General features: G+C 36.6%; 1 protein-coding gene across 1 annotated transcript; it reads left to right on the forward strand.

The window, feature by feature from the left end:
* The first annotated feature begins 6,257 nt into the window (after positions 1-6,257).
* On the forward strand, positions 6,258-13,016 carry LOC109068724 (calcium-activated chloride channel regulator 3A-1-like). The gene is given in 15 exon segments (XM_042739222.1): positions 6,258-6,422; positions 6,576-6,713; positions 6,825-6,975; positions 7,094-7,199; positions 7,285-7,453; positions 9,284-9,343; positions 9,345-9,515; positions 9,655-9,879; positions 9,983-10,163; positions 10,276-10,382; positions 10,486-10,701; positions 10,934-11,198; positions 11,315-11,479; positions 11,845-12,069; positions 12,214-13,016. Coding segments are annotated over 15 exon segments (2,739 nt in total). The 5' UTR covers positions 6,258-6,272; the 3' UTR covers positions 12,624-13,016.
* The last annotated feature ends 4,793 nt before the right edge of the window (positions 13,017-17,809 follow it).

The following is a 17,809-nucleotide window of genomic DNA, read 5'->3' on the forward strand; positions in this document are numbered from 1 at the left end:
CCATTTGTTCTTCTACAGAAGTGTCTTTGCTATCATGTGATGATTTTCTCAAGTTTTTTGTAATAAGATACATTATATAAGAATGGGGATAAATCCTGTTCTGTTTGACCCTTCAACTTCCCTAGCTGTACTGCTGTCTTAAGTCATTTTACTCCTATTACTGAAAACTATTTTATAGAATTAGTGGATCATCTTAAAGCATCTGGCTCTCCAACTGACGTGATTCCTCCATATTTTCTTAAACAAGTTCTGGACGTGGTGGGTCCATATCTTTTGACTGATAAATTGCTGCTTAGAAACTGGTACTATTCCAGAGCTGCTAAAACATGCAACTGTTCGTCCTCTGCTTAAAAAACAGGCCATTGATCCCACCGTTTCAGCAAATTTTGGGCCCATTTCCAATTTGTCATTTATTACAAAAATTCTGGAGAAAACAGTTCTTGAAAAAATGCAAACTTCTCTAGCTGACAATATGATCTTTGGGGATTTTCAGTCTGGTTTTAGAAAATATCACTCTACAGAGACTGCATTGTTGAAGGTTTTTAATAATATACTGTTAACATGTGACTTAGGCAACTATGCTGTTCTTGTGCTTTTAGATCTTACTGCCGTGTTTCATACTGTTGGATCCATTTGGCTCCCATCCTTTTCTTCATTATATATGCTTCCACTTGGTTCCACTTTTAGAAAATATGGGCTGTCATTACATTGTTATGTTGACGATACACAAGTTTATCTGCCTATAAATCGGAATTCGGATTGAATGGATGCTCTCTTGGCCTGTTCGACAGATGTAAAGGCATGGTTGTCACTTAACTTTCTGAATTTCAATGAGGAAAAAACAGAAATGATTGATTTTAAACCCTCATATTCCTCGACTTCACCCAATCCAAATCTTGATGGGTTATCATCATGTATTAAGCAATATGTAAAGAATTTGAGTGTGGTATTTGATGACATCTGAAGTTTGATAGGCAGATAAATTATGTGGTCAAATCATCCTTTTTTCAGTTGTGGCTCCTGTCTAAAGCGAAGACTTTTCTTTCTTTTAAAAATTGTAAGAAATTTGTTGCCTATAGATTTCATTACTGTTGCTCACTGTATGCTGGGATTAGTCAAACAGCTTTATCTCATTTACAGTTGGTTCAGAATGTGGCAGCTAGGCTTCTGACTGGGATTCATAAACTGATCATATTACTCCAGGCTGCCTGTGCGTTACAGAGTAGATTTTAAAATTGTACTAACTGTCTGTAAGTTACTAAATGGTATGTCTCCATTGTATATATCTGATTTATTGATTGAGCAGAATGTAACTAGATTTCTCCGGTCCTCTAACCAGAGACTCTTGTTTATCCCAAGACGAGGCGGAAGTGCAGGGGCGATCGCACATTTGCTTCAATTGCACCAAGACTCTGGAATGCTCTGCACATTTTTATTAGAATGGCTTCATCTGTGGCCAAGTTTAAGTCTAAATTAAAAACCTTTCTGTTCGATAAGGCTTTTAATTCTGGTTGAAGCACTCTTTTAATCCTTGCACTATATTTTATATATTGCTGCATGTTATGATGTTTTTCTTTTCCTTTTCTTTCCTTATTCTTGGTTTTACTGTTTTTATTGTGTTATTGCTGTTTTTATCTATTCAGTTGTAAAGCACATTCTTCAACTCTGGTTGTAGTAAACAGTGCTATATAAATAAAACTGCCATTGCCATTCCCTTAACATTGCTGCATGTAAGCCAACCAAATAAACCAAAATTGGCCCTAATGTGGGCCATGGTTGATTTTTATTCTAACACTACCCTTACCAAAAAGTAGTATACTTCATTAAGTATACTTAAGTTCAAGTATATTTAGACTTTTTGTAAGTATAAGTCAAGTATACTTAAATGTCATTTTAAGTATATTTCTGAGAAGGACATAAAGCCAATTTCTGAGAAGTACATAAAAAGTAAACTAAAAGCATACTTTCCTATTTTTAGTTTAAAAGAAGTATACTAATAGCACACTTGAATAAACTTCTTTTTCGTAAGGGTAGTCTTCCCCAAATTCCCCATGTGGCCCACATGCTAAATGGAATGGTGGAATTTTGGCAGTGGTCCACAAGCAGGCCACTGCACAGCCACATTTAAGCTAATAATACACCAAATAAACCATAAATATACATAATCTGAGCCACACTAAGCCTTAAAGGCACAATACACGTGCACCTCAATAAATTAGAATGTCGTGTATTAAATAAATTCAACGCACACAGACTGAAGTAGTTTAAGTCTTTGTTTCTTTTAATTGGGATGATTTTGGCTCACATTTAACAAAAACCCACCCATCTCAACAAATTAGAATATGGTGACATGCCAATCAGCTAATCAACTCAAAACACCTGCAAAGGTTTCCTGAGCCTTCAAAATGGTCTCTCAGTTTGGTTCACTAGGCTACACAATCATGGGGAAGACTGCTGATCTGACAGTTGTCCAGAAGACAATCATTGACACCCTTCACAAGAAGGTTAATGCCTGTTTCACACTGCAAGCGTGAGCGATGCATGAGCAGCACGTAAGCGTAACTACAGCATCGCTGCAGCTGCAGCTGCGCCAGAGTATTCACACTGGAAGCGTTTGTAAAGCGTCACAGCAGCCACTCCAAAACTTTATATTTCTTTACAAAGACCACTATAAATTTGTTTTTAGAGGTTGGTCAGTCATAAACTTGAATCTTTTGAAGTCTTGGTAAACAAAGGGTAAACAACAAAAAGGCCTGCTGTTTTTTTTTTAAATACATACTTTTACCCAGGCGCTTACCCAGATATGTGCTATTAACCAAGTTATAGCTCAGTGAGTGTCTATAATCTCCATGTCCATTATAGAAGCTGTCGATATGCTTTATGTAAAATTCTTGTGATTAAGCTCCGTTTTTGTAGCTGATCGGGAGAAATGTGAATTATTCATTGGCTTTTAACTAATCGTGAGGCTAAGAAAGAATGTCAAAATGTTTTAAGTTATTATTTATGTAGGCTAGAGCTGAATAAAAAAACAGTAGGCTATGCGTTTCTAGCCAATCGTAATTTAAAGATTAATATTTTTCTTAGAAGCTGTAAATATGGTTTATAGATTTTTTTTTTGTGTGTGTCTGTGTTCGTCTTGTGTCCTTGTTGTCCGTTTTTGTAATTGAAGACCTGGAGCAATATAATATTCATTCTGTTTTAGCTAATTGTTGAGTGAGAATATTATAAGTCATTATTTGTTCATAGGGATTCATTTTAAAAATTAAAAGGTATGTTTCTAACCGAGGTGAACACGCTGAGCATTAATTTTTATTAGGCCGAATGTTGAATATGTCAGTAGGTTTCATGTGCATTTATTGTGTCTATAGCTCCGTTTCTGTAACTGTGGAACTGTAAATAAATAAAAGGCGTAAGTTTGTCACATCAATCAAAGTTAAAATGGCTAAATCTTCTATACATATTTTTTATTCTTCATTTTCTGTCATGAAATACTCCAATTTGTGTTAAAACACAGTTGGCATTGGTGTTCTGTGCATTTTTAACACGTTTTGTGTGAAATCATATTTATTTTGTCCATCAAAAGTGTGCTGTCACTTTAACTGAGCGTGAGCGGCGCAGCAAAAACAGACCTGACGCCGAAACCATCGCTGCTCACGCTACACTCCTGCTCGACGCCCACGCGCTGCTGCTGCTGCCGGTGTGAATGCACTCATTGATTAACATGGACGCCAAAAAAAATATGTGCTGCTCACGCGCCGCTCACGCTTGTAGTGTGAAAATGCCGTAAGCCACAAACATTCATTGTCAAAGAAGCTGGCTGTTCACAGAGTACTGTATCCAAGCATGTTGACAGAAAGTTGAGTGGAAGGAAAAAGTTTGGAAGAAAAAGATGCACAACCAACCGAGAGAGCCGCAGCCTTATGAGGATTGTCAAGCAAAATCGATTCAAGAATTTGAGTGAACTTCACAAGGAATGGACTGAGGCAGGGGTTAAGGCATCAAGAGCCACCACACACAGACGTGTCAAGGAATTTGGCTACAGTTGTCAAATTCCTCTTGTTAAGCCACTCCTGAACCACAGACAACATCAGAGGCGTCTTACCTGGGCTAAGGAGAAGAAGAACTGGACTGTTGCCCAGTGGTCCAAAGTCCTCTTTTCAGATGAGAGCAAGTTTTGTATTTCATTTGGAAACCAAGGTCCTAGAATCTGTAGGAAGGGTGGAGAAGCTCATAGCCCAAGTTGCTTGAAGTCCAGTGTTTAGTTTCCACAGTCTGTGATGATTTGGGGTGCAATGTCATCTGCTGGTGTTGGTCCATTGTGTTTTTAAAAAAACCAAAGTCACTGCACCCGTTTACCAAGAAATTTTGGAGCACTTCATGCTTCCTTCTGCTGACCAGCTTTTTGAAGATGCTGATTTCTTTTTCCAGCAGGATTTGGCACCTGTCCACACTGCCAAAAGCACCAAAAGTTGGTTAAATGACCATGGTGTCGGTGTGCTTGACTGGCCAGCAAACTCACCAGACCTGAACCCCACAGAGAATCTATGGGCTATTGTCAAGAGGAAAATGAGAAACAAGAGACCAAAAAATGCAAATGAGCTGAAGGCCACTGTCAAAGAAACCTGGGCTTCCCTACAACCTCAGCAGTGCCACAAACTGATCACCTCCATGCCACGCTGATTTGAGGCAGTATTTAAAGCAAAAGGAGCCCCTACCAAGTATTGAGGTCATGTACAGTAAATGAACATACTTTCCAGAAGGCAAACAATTCACTAAAAAGTTTTTTTTTTTTTCTTATGAAGCATTCTTATTTGTTGAGATTGGTGGGTTTTTGTTAAATGTGAGCCAAAATCATCACAATTAAAATAACCAAAGACTTACTACTTCAGTCTGTGTGCACTGAATTTATTTAATACACAAGTTTCACAATTGAGTTGAATTACTGACTAAAAAAAAACTTTTCCACGACATTCTAATTTTGGCGTCATCAAACTTCACCATCTGATGATTTCCGCACCATGAAGTGAACACAATCCACTTCAAGGAGTACAGTTTCCTCATGGAGGGAGCTCTGGACTGGAGTGTGGTCTCAACAACTTTAGTTGAGAGACCGGAAGCAACGTGTTCCCCCCAGGGGCCACAACTAGATTTCCACAACTCCGGATGGGGGTGAAAAGATAGTACCCCGCCTGAGAGAGGACATCGTGATGGACGGGAATCTTTCATGGCGGAGTCATCGAGTAGGGCTACCAGGTCCACAAATGGAGCTACTAATAGGAGACGAACCCCATCTCTGCGAACTCTCTACAGAACTCCCCGTATCAGAGCAATCGGGGGGGGGGGGTGGGGGGGGGCGGATGAAACACCCCTTTTAATAGAGGCGGACAAGACCAGAACTGAATCTTGTTGCCTCTTTCTACAGTGTGCAGGACACAATGAGATACATTTGGCAGAAGTCTCCATGCTGTCAGATGATCTACTAAGGGAACCAGACTCTTGAGTCTGGCCTCTGGTGTATTTAGAGTGCCTGTGTCGTTTTGCCATTCCGTTGGACTGATTTCACATGTTATTTAAAGAGTGGGCACACACGGGCATTCCCAAAGCATTTTCTGATGCAGCGTGAGTTCCCGAAGGGGACCTATCATTAAGGCATTTTAACTTAAAACCTTCTCTTCAGGTAATAATGTGTCTATAATCCATAATAATGTTTCCTCCAGTGAAAACTTCCATCTCCTGTTGTCCTCTAGGACTCATATTTTAGCCAAAAGTTAAAAATGTCTCAATGATGGATTTGTTTCGTACAAACATGCAGAGTTTAATTTCACAAGACATGGATTACTTGTGGATTATTGTGATGTTTTTATCAGCTGTGACTCTCATTCTTACAGAACTGCAGAAGATCCATTGGCAAGAAAGTGATGTAATGCTATATTTCTCCAAATCTTGGATGGCCTGAGGGTGAGTAAATTTTCAGCAATATTCCTTTAATAAGTAGTTAATTTGATAATGCAATATAAACACAGAGGGCTTCATAGAAATGTATCAATAACTATATTGCAAAACAGGAATAATATTATTAGTGCAGTGAACATGCTGCCCTATGATGACATGTTGTTTCCTGATTATTTCCTGAAAGATATGTGATTATTATCATCAGTCTATGCCAGTAAAGGATCCTTCTTATCTAGGATCTTAGTCTTTGCAGTTAATTTTTGACTTGACATTGTTTAAAATGGGGTTCAGGACTTACTGTTCATCTAAACGCTGCAGCTATGGATTCAAGAGCAGTGATTGTCTTATTATGGATGTTGCTGTCGTCCACCTCCACTGGAATCAAGCTAGATGGAAATGGTTATGTTGATATTATAATTGCAATCGGTTCAAGAGTACCACAGGATGACATGCTCATTGATAAAATCAAGGTGAATATGTACTTTTTTTGTCTGTTTTACAAACGTTATGTACTTTAATGGTTTTAGAGGCTATTGTGAAAATAATTCCTTTGATAATATTTGTGAATGAAAAAAAGGAATTGTAATTATTTTGTATAAATAATTTTACTTTCATTCTCACAGGAAATGGTCACTGAAGGGTCGTATTATCTTTATGACGCATTGGATGAAAAGGTCTATTTCAAAGATGCTACAATACTAGTCCCATCCCACTGGAGTGTTAAGGATTTTTCCAAAGCAAGAACAGAGTCTTTTGAAAAGGTATAGAGAATTATGCCATTTTAACTTATATGTCAATAAATAATAGTGATCACAAATATATTACTTCCCTTTCATAAAATGTTTCTTTGACCAATTTTATGTTAAATGCAGGCCCACATAAAAATTGATTATGCTAATTCAGCAAACAACATTGAGCCCTACACTAAACAGTATGGAGAATGTGGAGATGAGGGAGAGTTCATTCATTTTACCCCAGAATACCTCCTGAATGACACTTTAATTGAGCTTTATGGATCAAGAGGTAAACATTGTCTTCCTTATCATGAAATAAGAAGTTGGAAAGGTTTATTAATTCAGTAGTGTATTTGTTTTATAGTTAGTTATTTTATTAGTTTGTATAATTGTTGGTTTATTTGCAGGAAGGGTCTTGGTGCATGAATGGGCTCATCTGAGATGGGGCGTGTATGATGAAAACAATGACAAAAAACCATTCTACTACTCTAACGGCCGTATTGAACCTACAAGGTTACAAACCCTTAACAAAAAGAAAGCATATGATTAAAATCTCCTTGGAAATGATCTCAAACACTGGTTTCCCGCTTATCTTTAGGTGTAGCAAAAACATTGAAGGTCAGTTTTATGAGGTTACTGCTGGAGGATCTCTTCAACAGTGCCGTTCTGATCCAGAAACTTTGCTACTTACCAAGGAGTGCACATTTTTTCCAGACAGAAATCAAATCACAAACAGCTCCATAATGTTCTTACCAAGTCTGGATCCTGTAAGTATTGACTGTACATTTATTCACACATGAACATTTCTACTTTTAGTAGAAACAAATTTAATCAAACTATGAGCTGACAACACACGAGTTTTATTCATAGTTTTAGTCATGCAGTGAAAGATTTTTGGCTCTGCTTTCACGGCTCGGATCAGTTCGCATTTCCACTGCAGTTTAGTGCCACTTTAGAGTGGGCAGGATTATTCATGTTGTTATAGTTGTGCCGCCTCTACTGCTGCGACTCCTGAAAAACTTTTTAATCTGCATCGCCCCATCAAGCTCTCGCTGGATCCGCTCCTCTGCTATCAACGAGAGGAACGTCCTAATTTCCACAACAGACAACGAAACAGACAATTTTTGGTTGTTAAAAAAGGTGCACTCATTCAAAACAGTTGTGTTTAATCCTTCTCTGGCTGTGCAGATTTAAATCTAGCACAGGGTTCCTCAAATTTTACCCTGGAGGGCCCTGCATTGCAGTGTTTAGCTCCAACCCTGATCAAACTCACCTACCTATGATTTTCTAATGATCCTGAAGACATTGATTAGCATGATCAGGTGTGTTTGATTAGGGTTACAGCTAAACTTTGCAGGAAAGTGGATCTCGTGGGCCAGATTTGAGGATCCCTGATCTAGCAGTTCTGTTGTGTTTGTGTTGCAAGTTCAGTGACGCAGGTAGTGACGATTCTTTCCGGCCAATTTACATGTCACGTTTTGTTAATGATAGGATTGACTTGGAACCTCAACTGAGGTGGTACTAAAAAAGCACCAGGTACTGTGCCCAGTGGAAAACCACCCAAAAGTGAACCTTACCGAACCGTATCGTGCCGTACCATTTAGTGGAAAAGTGCCACAATTAACTTTGCAACTACATGTCAACTAGCAGTCAGAGTATTAGCAGACTGTCTGCTTAATATCTTCTAGCAATTTACTTTGATGGGCCCACAACATATAACATACTTTACTATAAGAATCTGTGCAAGTATATGTCAGCCTATTCTACTAATCCTAAACCTAACCTAACAGTCTGCTCTGAGAGTTAGTAGACATGTAGTTGCAAATTAATGAGAATGATATGACATGTATATTCAAAGTTACTAATAGTTAGTAGAATGTCTAAAGTGGACTAATAAAATAAAGTGTAACTAGATAAGCTCTTGATAGTCACCACTTAAAAGAGAACAAGCACCAGTATGAATGAAAGTAACAGCAAACAGTGAATCAATAAACTGTAAGTTTACATAATCTGCACAATTTATTTATGCTCCTGTCCTTTATGGAAATATACTTGCTGTACCCACTTTCCTAAAAAGTGCTCAAGTGCAAATGCAGAAAGTAAGGTCAGAATAATGTATACAATTATTTTGAGATGCTTTCTGTGTATAATGCACTTTTGCTTCTTAATGAATAAGACTTATCACATTTTCTCAAAGTTAATCTAATTTAAGTAATAAATATGGTCAGCAAAACGACTCAAAAAAAAAGAAAAATCACAGAGAGCAAGAACATAATTGATTTTCACAGTAACCAAGAAATCCCTAACGATATACTCTTTAAGAGGCAGATGTATTTAGTCATTATGTATATTCATGTATGTTTATTACAGGCACTTTGCTTTACCTGACTTGTTTTACTTCTGCATGTTTGTTCACATTGGTTTTGTTGTGTTAAATAAACTTTCATACCATAATTCGCAGCTTGTGGGTAGTTGACTTGAAAAGTACTGAAGTTTTACATTTTAAAGATTTTCTCTGCCTTCGAAGAAACTGGTCCCCTGGGCCCATCTGTGCATATTTGATGACAGTTCATTTAAGATAGAAATCCTGTTTTCAGGTGACTGCATTTTGTCATGAAAATGAGCACAAAAATAAAAATCCAAAAACACAAAAAATAAAATAAATCAAACAAAGCAACATGGACTGTTATATTTGAGGATTCTGTGGATAAAGATGCACTTCGTTCTCTGAAACCACCGGAGTCCCCTCCACCACCACCATCTTTCAAAATTGTGCAACGAAAGCAACGGGTCGTTTGCCTCATCCTTGATGTCTCAGGAAGCATGAGAGTATGTGATAACAGACATTTGAACTGCATTTGAAAACAAAGATGCTACCATGATAACCTTTTTATGTCACTAATGCTTCAAAATAATTTTTATAAATTATTTTGAAATAAATCTATGTTGTTTTCCACCCATTTTCTAGGGCTCAAGAATTCTTCTACAGCAACAGGCTGCCACACATTTCCTGCGGAACATCATTGAGGAACAAGCCAGTGTTGGAATTGTACAGTTTAGTACTTCTGCTTCTACTCTGAGCCCCTTGACTACTATTGACAGTGACAACACAAGAGAGAATCTTATCAAAATGTTGCCAAAAGTAGCAGATGGATGGACAAACATGTGCTTGGGACTTAGTCAAGGCTTACAGGTACCATATTAATTGTATGAGTATGTAGTGTGTATGTTTTTGATGTATGATGTACATAGAGTTATTTTAGTATCAGTGATCCTTTTTTCTTCAAAACTATTAGGTACTTACAGTAGATAATGGGGATGCATTAGGAGATGAAATAATTTTTCTGACAGATGGTGAGGCGACAGACAACATTGAATTGTGTGCTCCATCCGCAATAAAAAGTGGTGCCATTATAAGCACAGTAGCATTCGGTAAGAAAGCAGCTACTGCATTGATTGAAATGGCAGAACAGACTGGTAAGTGATATTAACATTAATAACTAACTATATCTGTCCCAGAGTACAGTATATTATATAATACAGGCATAAGTTTGTTATCCAATGTAAAAATGTTTCATGATAAAAATAGGAGGAAAATTTATATATGCCAATGATGAACTGACCTCCAACCAGTTAATGGATGCATTTGCTTCGTTTACATTTTCAACTGGAGATTACACAAAAGAACCAGTTCAGGTTTGTCAAGCTTTCACTCATTTCCCATGATACATTTATCACTCTGAGAGTGTCGTCAATGTCATGAGTATTATAATGATATAAATTTTTATCACTCACTTAGCTAGAGAGTGTTGGAAAAAGAACATCTGATTGGTTCAATGGCACAGTATCAGTGGATCAGACTGTTGGGAACAAAACCAGCTTTGTAATAATCTATGAACTAAGTTTTCCTAGTGTTTACATACAGTCACCAAGTGGCTTAATCTACACTCAGACAAATACGAGTCATGATAAATTGCTAAAAACAGTCACTTTAAACGTTCCAGGAACTGCAGAGGTGAGTCAACCTTTATCAAGAGTTATTTGTTACTTTATTACTGAAGTTCAGACCATAAACATGTATTCATAACCTAATAAAGACATCTGGGTCAAGCGTTTTAGATCAACTTTATCAAGATATACTCAAAAACAACTTCTATAAAAATGAGGAGGAGTTTATCACTGATGATTCAGATGATACACTTACAGAAAACCCTTACTGATCTGCTTTTACTATCTTGTGTTTGTAGCCTGGGGACTGGCAGTACAGTATTCAAACTACAATACTTCAGGCTTTCACTCTAACAGTAACGAGTCAAGCAGCACAAGCTGATGTTCCTCCTATCACTGTCAAAACCCGCATGAATCAGAAGTCCAGTGACGGCACTAAACCCATGATAGTGTTTGCTGAAGTTAGTCAGAATTACAGGCCTGTAATAAATGCTGAAGTGTGGGCTACACTGGAGTCGGAAACTGGGATCGAACATACTTTTCAACTCCTGGACAATGGAGCAGGTAAATTACCCATAATTCTTTTTCCAAGTGTGCACTCAACATATAATATAAATTAATAGATTGAAAGGTGCATTTCCAAATCATTCCCAAATAAATCAGAAATGCATCTTTTAAAGGAGCTGATGCTTCTCAAGGTGATGGAATCTATTCCAGATATTTCACAAAGATGGTAAATGGGAGAAGCAGCTTGAAAGTAAGAGTGAAGAATCAAGAAGGACAAACCAGATTAGCTGCCCCAAAAAAGAGTGGTGCCCCATACGTACCTGGATATGTAGTAAACGGTAAACCCTAAAATCAATATTTTGGAATAACGTCAATTACATCAAACACATCTACTATAACAGAATTACATTAAATTTAATATTAAATATCATTGATCACTATTTGATATATTGATCACTTAGTGCTTTCCAGTACAAGTTATATTAATTAATTTAATATGTATGTATTTATATAATAAGTGTTTTGGACGAATCATTAATTATTCAGATACTCATAAAGACATTTGGACAGATGTAACCTGCAGAAAGAGTCAATGAAATACTGCACAAAGGAACCTGTTCTATTAATGTCAGCATAATAAAATGTATTGAGGAAAGCTATTTAGGCAGAATTAAGTAGATTCAGGTGGTTCTTTTAATTTCAGGTGTAGTGCAACTGAACCCTCCAAAGCCTCCAGTTTCTGAAGAACCACTTGAGGTTGGAAGCTTCACCAGAACAGCCACCGGAGAGAGTTTTGAGGTGACTCTTTCAGGCACAGCTCCACCAAATTTCCCTCCTAACAGAATCACAGATCTGAGTGCTGAAATCCACGAGGACACTGTGCTTCTCAACTGGACAGCTCCTGGTGAGGACCTCGACCAAGGGACAGGTAAATCATACAATTACTATAACAGTATTTTTTATTACTTTTTTTACTTTGCATCCTTACTGACAAAATAAATTTTTTTTAAAGATCATAAAATCAGAAATGATATCTTTTATTGTACTTCATGGAATGTTTCTTTCCCTTTAGCTAAATCCTATGAGATCAGGTGGAGCTTTGACCTTGATATGCTTCGAGACAGCTTCAGCAATGGTCATGTAGTCAACACAGCTGCTGTCTCACCTCAGGAGGCTGGATCAGTTGAACAGCATTCATTCAATCTCAGTTTCCCAATCCAAAATGGCACCACACTCTCCTTTGCGATTCAGTCGGAGGACGAAGTAAATGCAACATCTGAAACCTCCAATATTGCTCAAGCTTCAAAGATCCTTCGTGCTCCAAAACCTCCAGGAATATCAAACCCAGGCATGAACTTGACCGTTCTTGTCATTTCTGTGTGTGTGGTAACTATGATCATATGCTTTATTGTTGCTGTAACAACATGGGCAGTGAAACGCAAAAAACTCTCTTCTGAAAGTAAAGTGGAATTAACAATCTGATGAAAATGAATGTCAAATCAATCCCGATGTACATCCAACAGCTTTAGAACATTTCTTAAAACAATACCAAACAACATTTCTTAATAGCATGTATAATCTTATAAATTATTATGATTTTTGTTTTGTTTATCATGTAGGAATCTGTGTACTGAATGCAAAGTTCGTAATAGTTCACCATACTGTTCAGGTGTACAATAGTCCACTGTAATACAAAACAAATCCTGAGATCTTTGCACCGTTACGATAGCCATGAAGAACTTAACCTTGACTAAAATGGAACATTATTGTCATTAATTATCGAAGGAGACACCCTATGTAGACACATACTAACTATTCATGTTAATGTAAAGTAACACTGTTTATATGTACGACATAAACAGATTCTGAACAGGGTGTGGGATTGTGCACACACTTTTAAACGTTCACACAACTTAGTAATGCAGTAGGCTATTCATCCAATAATCCATTTCTGAAAGCACAGACACAAAAAATTTCAAATAAACATTTCAAAAGTTGTAAAAGTTGTAGTTATTATGTACAATATATTTTTTTGTATTATGGTTTTGTAAAGTTATAGTTGTTATAATATTTTTCTGATACTGTGTATATATAAGAGTTTTTATTATTATTATTATTATTATTATTATTCATAGATAATATGTCAGATTTCAATGATATTTTACCACTGAACTAGAAAATGACCCCGGTTTCCATTTCAGAAATCTGGTTTAATCATCAAATCATTTTTAATAGAAGTTAATCTTTAAAAGTAATTTAAAAAAAAGCTAAATTTTCATAACATTCATTGTCCATTAATAATAATAATAATAACCTTTATTTAACCAGAAAAGACTCTTTGAGATTTAAAATCTCTTTCACAGGAGTGACCTGGCCAAGACTTACACAATACAAACAAACTAAAAAGACTTAAAACAATTACATTTCACTTAATTATCTTCCATTTGCCGAATGACTTCTTTAAATTGATCCAAAGACAGCAAATTGTGTAGCTTCAGTTTCGACTGAAGGTGATTCCAGTCAGACGAGGCTGCATACACAAAAGCTTTCTTACCAAATTCAGATCTAACAAATGGAACAGAGAGAGTGTAATAGTTTTGAGAACGCAGAAAATATTTCTCAACAATTAAGTACCATTGACGGTCAGTTGAGAATTACTATGTCAACACTGGAAAATTACTATGTGGGTTATATGAGGTTTTGGTTGGGTATGTGTGAAATACCATTATACTCTGTTTTCACCTGAAAATTAAGTCAGTGAAGTTCTGTACTATATACAGTATGTAGGCTGTGTACAGTATGCAGATTTGTTTCCTCGACATTCTAATTTATTGAGATGCACCTGTATACATATAACTTTTTTTAACCATTCTCTGGGATTCTAGACTGCTTCGACTGCAACAGGCTGCCACACATTTCCTGCGGTACATCACTGAGGATCAAGCCAGTGTTGGAATTGTAACCTTTAGTACTGAGGCTTCTGTTCTGAGTCAATTGTCTACTATTCACAATGACACCACAAGAGAGAATCTTATAAAATTGTTGGATGCACATACATGTGTAAAGGCCTCGATCTAGGCTTACAGGTGCTGTAAGCACTTTTGTAATGCATGTAGTATGTATGGTTTGTTCCATGCCAGTGCTTTTTTTATTTTCTTCAAAACCATCAGGTACTACATCTGACAGATGGTGAGGCGACGGATAACATTAAAGTTTGCAGTCCAACTACAATAGACAGAGGTGCCATTATACACACACTAGCTTTAGATCCTTATGCAGATGGTGAACTGATGGAAATGGCAAACAAAACTGGTAAGTAAATAAAAAAATAAAACATAGTATCTATATCCCAGTAAATTATATTACATAAATGCCAGTTTGGTTCCCTAAAGCAAAAAAATATTTCATGTTGGAAACAGGGGGAATATTTCTCACACCCAATGATAACTTCACTTCTAACCATTTAATAAATGCATTTGCTTCAGTTAGATTGTCAACTGGAGATTACACAAATGAACCAGTTCAGGTTTGTCAAGTGATCACACATTACCAATGATGCATTTATTACTCTAAAAGTTTCATCAATATTATGAGCATTTATTTATTTATATTATTATTATTTTTAATCATTCCTTTAGCTAGAGTGTGTTGGAGAAAGAACATCTGATTGGTTCAATGGGACAGTATCAATGGATCAGACTGTTGGGAACAAAACCAGCTTTGTAATAATCTATGAAATAAGCTTTCCTAGCATTTACATACAGTCACCAAGTGGCTTAATCTACACTCAGACAAATACGAGTTGTGATGTATCACTGAATACTGTCACTTTGAATGTTCCAGGAGCTGCAGAGGTGAGACAACCTTTATAACCTAGTTATTTGTTTAGTTTTTATCTTAAACCATAAACATACAAGCATACACAATATCTGGGTCAAGAATTATAGATCAACATTATCGAAATATGTTCAACAACAACTTCAGATTAAGAAGAGGTTTATCACAGATGATTCAGGTAATACAGTTATTACAATTAATAATACTAATACACTCATAATAATAAATAATAATAATACACACAACAAACCCATATTGATCTGATTTTACTATCTTGTGTTTTTAAGCCTGGTGACTAGAAGTACAGTATCCAAACTAAAATACTTCAGGTTTTGACTCTAACAGTAACGAGTCAAGCATCACGAGCTGACGTCCCCCCTATCATTGTCAAAACCCACATGAACCAGCAGTTCAGTGCTGGCACTAAACCCATGATAGTGTTTGCTGAGGTTAGTCAGAATTACAGGCCTGTAATAAATGCTGAAGTGTGGGCTACACTGGAGTCAGAAACTAGGTCTCCACAAACATTACAACTCCTGGACAGTGGAGCAGGTAAATGTCCTATAATTCATATTCCAGGTGTGCACTTAACTTGTAGGGAACTTGAAGGTGTTTTCCAAACTCTGCCAAATAGATCAGAGATCCATCTTTTACAGGAGCTGATGCTTTTCAAGATGATGGAATCTATTCCAGAATATTTACATACACATTTACATACACTTACATTTATATACATACATATCAAATCATACTGTTTGGTCTAAGTGATTTTTATGACTTTGGCAATCTGGACCTTGGCGATTTAAGTTCTTATGTTAATCCATGTGTGAAAAATGTAGGTGTGTTTTTTGATTCAGGTCCCAAGTTTGACAAACAAATTAATTCTGTTGTCAAATTAAGGATTTTTCTTGCTAGAGTTAAAGCTTTTCTCTCTCCAAAGAATGTTGAAATATTTATTCATGCATTCATTACTTTATGCCTTGACTACTGTAATTCACTCTATCATGGAGCAAACCAAGCATCTATTGGGCGTCTTCAAATGGTTCAAAATGCTGCAGCCAGGCTGCTGACTGGTAGTCGAAGATACGATCACATTACTCCTATTATAACTACTTTGCACTGGCTACCAGTCAAACTGAGAATAGAATTTAAAATTTTAGTTTTTGTTTTTAAAGCACTATGCGACCTAGCCCCAAAGTATTTATCCGACATTCTACGCTGACACAACCCATCCAGGTCACTTAGATCCGGCAGCCTTGGGTTACTTTTTGTTTGTAGATCAAGGCTAAAACATCGTGGAGATCGAGCCTTTGCGACAGCGGGCCCTAAACTCGGGAATAGCCTACTGGTATCTATCCGAATGGTGTCATCACTCTCCTCTTTTAAATCAAAACTTAAAGGTGCTGTATGTAGGATTGACACCGAGTGGTTGAACTAGGTATTGCAATTCAAATTAAAAATATTGGAGAGGTTTTTTTTTTCACCTGGCCCCTCCTCCTCAGACTTGACGCACATGCAGGTTGCCAGATTGACGACACCAACAAGAACAAGCGCACTTGACGATGCATGAAATGAACTACGCTGTGTTTTCCGTCATCTGCCAACCCTGGGTGCCGAAATACAATTGGTTAAACTGGCAGTGGGCGGGTTTCACAAACCAAAACAGAGGCCGACATTCCGGCCCGGAACGCACATTTTCCAAGGAGAATTACTGACTGTAGCATTGTTTTTCAGATAAACAAGCATGTTTCTTAAATATCTGCAAACATATTATGGTATTTGTATGCTTTAGTAGAGTCAAAAACTAATTTTCTTAGTGTGGGTTCCTAATGTATATTCTTATTTATTGTATAGTTTTATGTTTGTTGCTTTATAGATTGTAATTTTTCATTTTTTATTTGTTGTTTCTTGATCTGTACAGCACTTTGGTCTACCTTTGGTTGTCTTTTAAATGTGCTCTAAAAATAATGAATGAATTAATTAATTAATGAATGAACTAGTCTTCAGTGTCCAAATACCAGCAAATGTATCTGAGTAAATCATGATATTCAGTGCCATTTTATTGTCCAATGCAAATTTCTTGAAAATAGGGGGGAAATTTATCACAGCAGGTGATGACATTTTCTCTAATCTGAATGCTCTCCACATTGACATCATGGCTTTGTAGGAAATTACCTCCATGTTTTGATGGAAGTTCTGACTCTGCCATTTTGTTAAATCATTAGGGCAATTAAGGTAAAGTCAAAGGATTGTATATGAAGATTTTATGGTGTCATTAGATCTCATTATGATTATTAAATTTCTGCCTGAGGTTATAATTATATTATATGGCAACCATTCCATCATGTCTAGTTAGATAAGAGGGCAATAATATTGTACAAGGAAAATCATGGCTTAAATTAGTCTAAGTAGAAAACTAAACTAGTGCAAAATCACTTTATGACTAGATTTTCAGCCATAAAGTTATTAGACACAATAAACCTTAGTATAACACAAGTTATGCAATGACAACATGATGAGGGCAATGTGCACCATATGCATAAGTTCACAATACTGAAAAGGACAGCATAAATAACTAGGCTTTTATGCTGTATGTTTCAAATGTTATGAATACATTTACATGTATTCATTTAGAAGACGAAATTATCCAAAGAAATTTACAATTGGGGAATTCATCAAGCGATTCATCTTAAAGAGGCAAATAGACACAGGAAGTGCTTGTCATACCAAGTTTCAAGCATTGTTCAAAAAAGTACAAGCTAGACAGAGAAAAATGTAAGAAAAGAGAAAAAAAAAAATTTTTTAGGATGAAGTCAGATAGTGACGAAAAA

Source organism: Cyprinus carpio, chromosome B15 (genome assembly GCF_018340385.1).
Source record: "Cyprinus carpio isolate SPL01 chromosome B15, ASM1834038v1, whole genome shotgun sequence".
Lineage (NCBI taxonomy): Eukaryota > Metazoa > Chordata > Actinopteri > Cypriniformes > Cyprinidae > Cyprinus > Cyprinus carpio.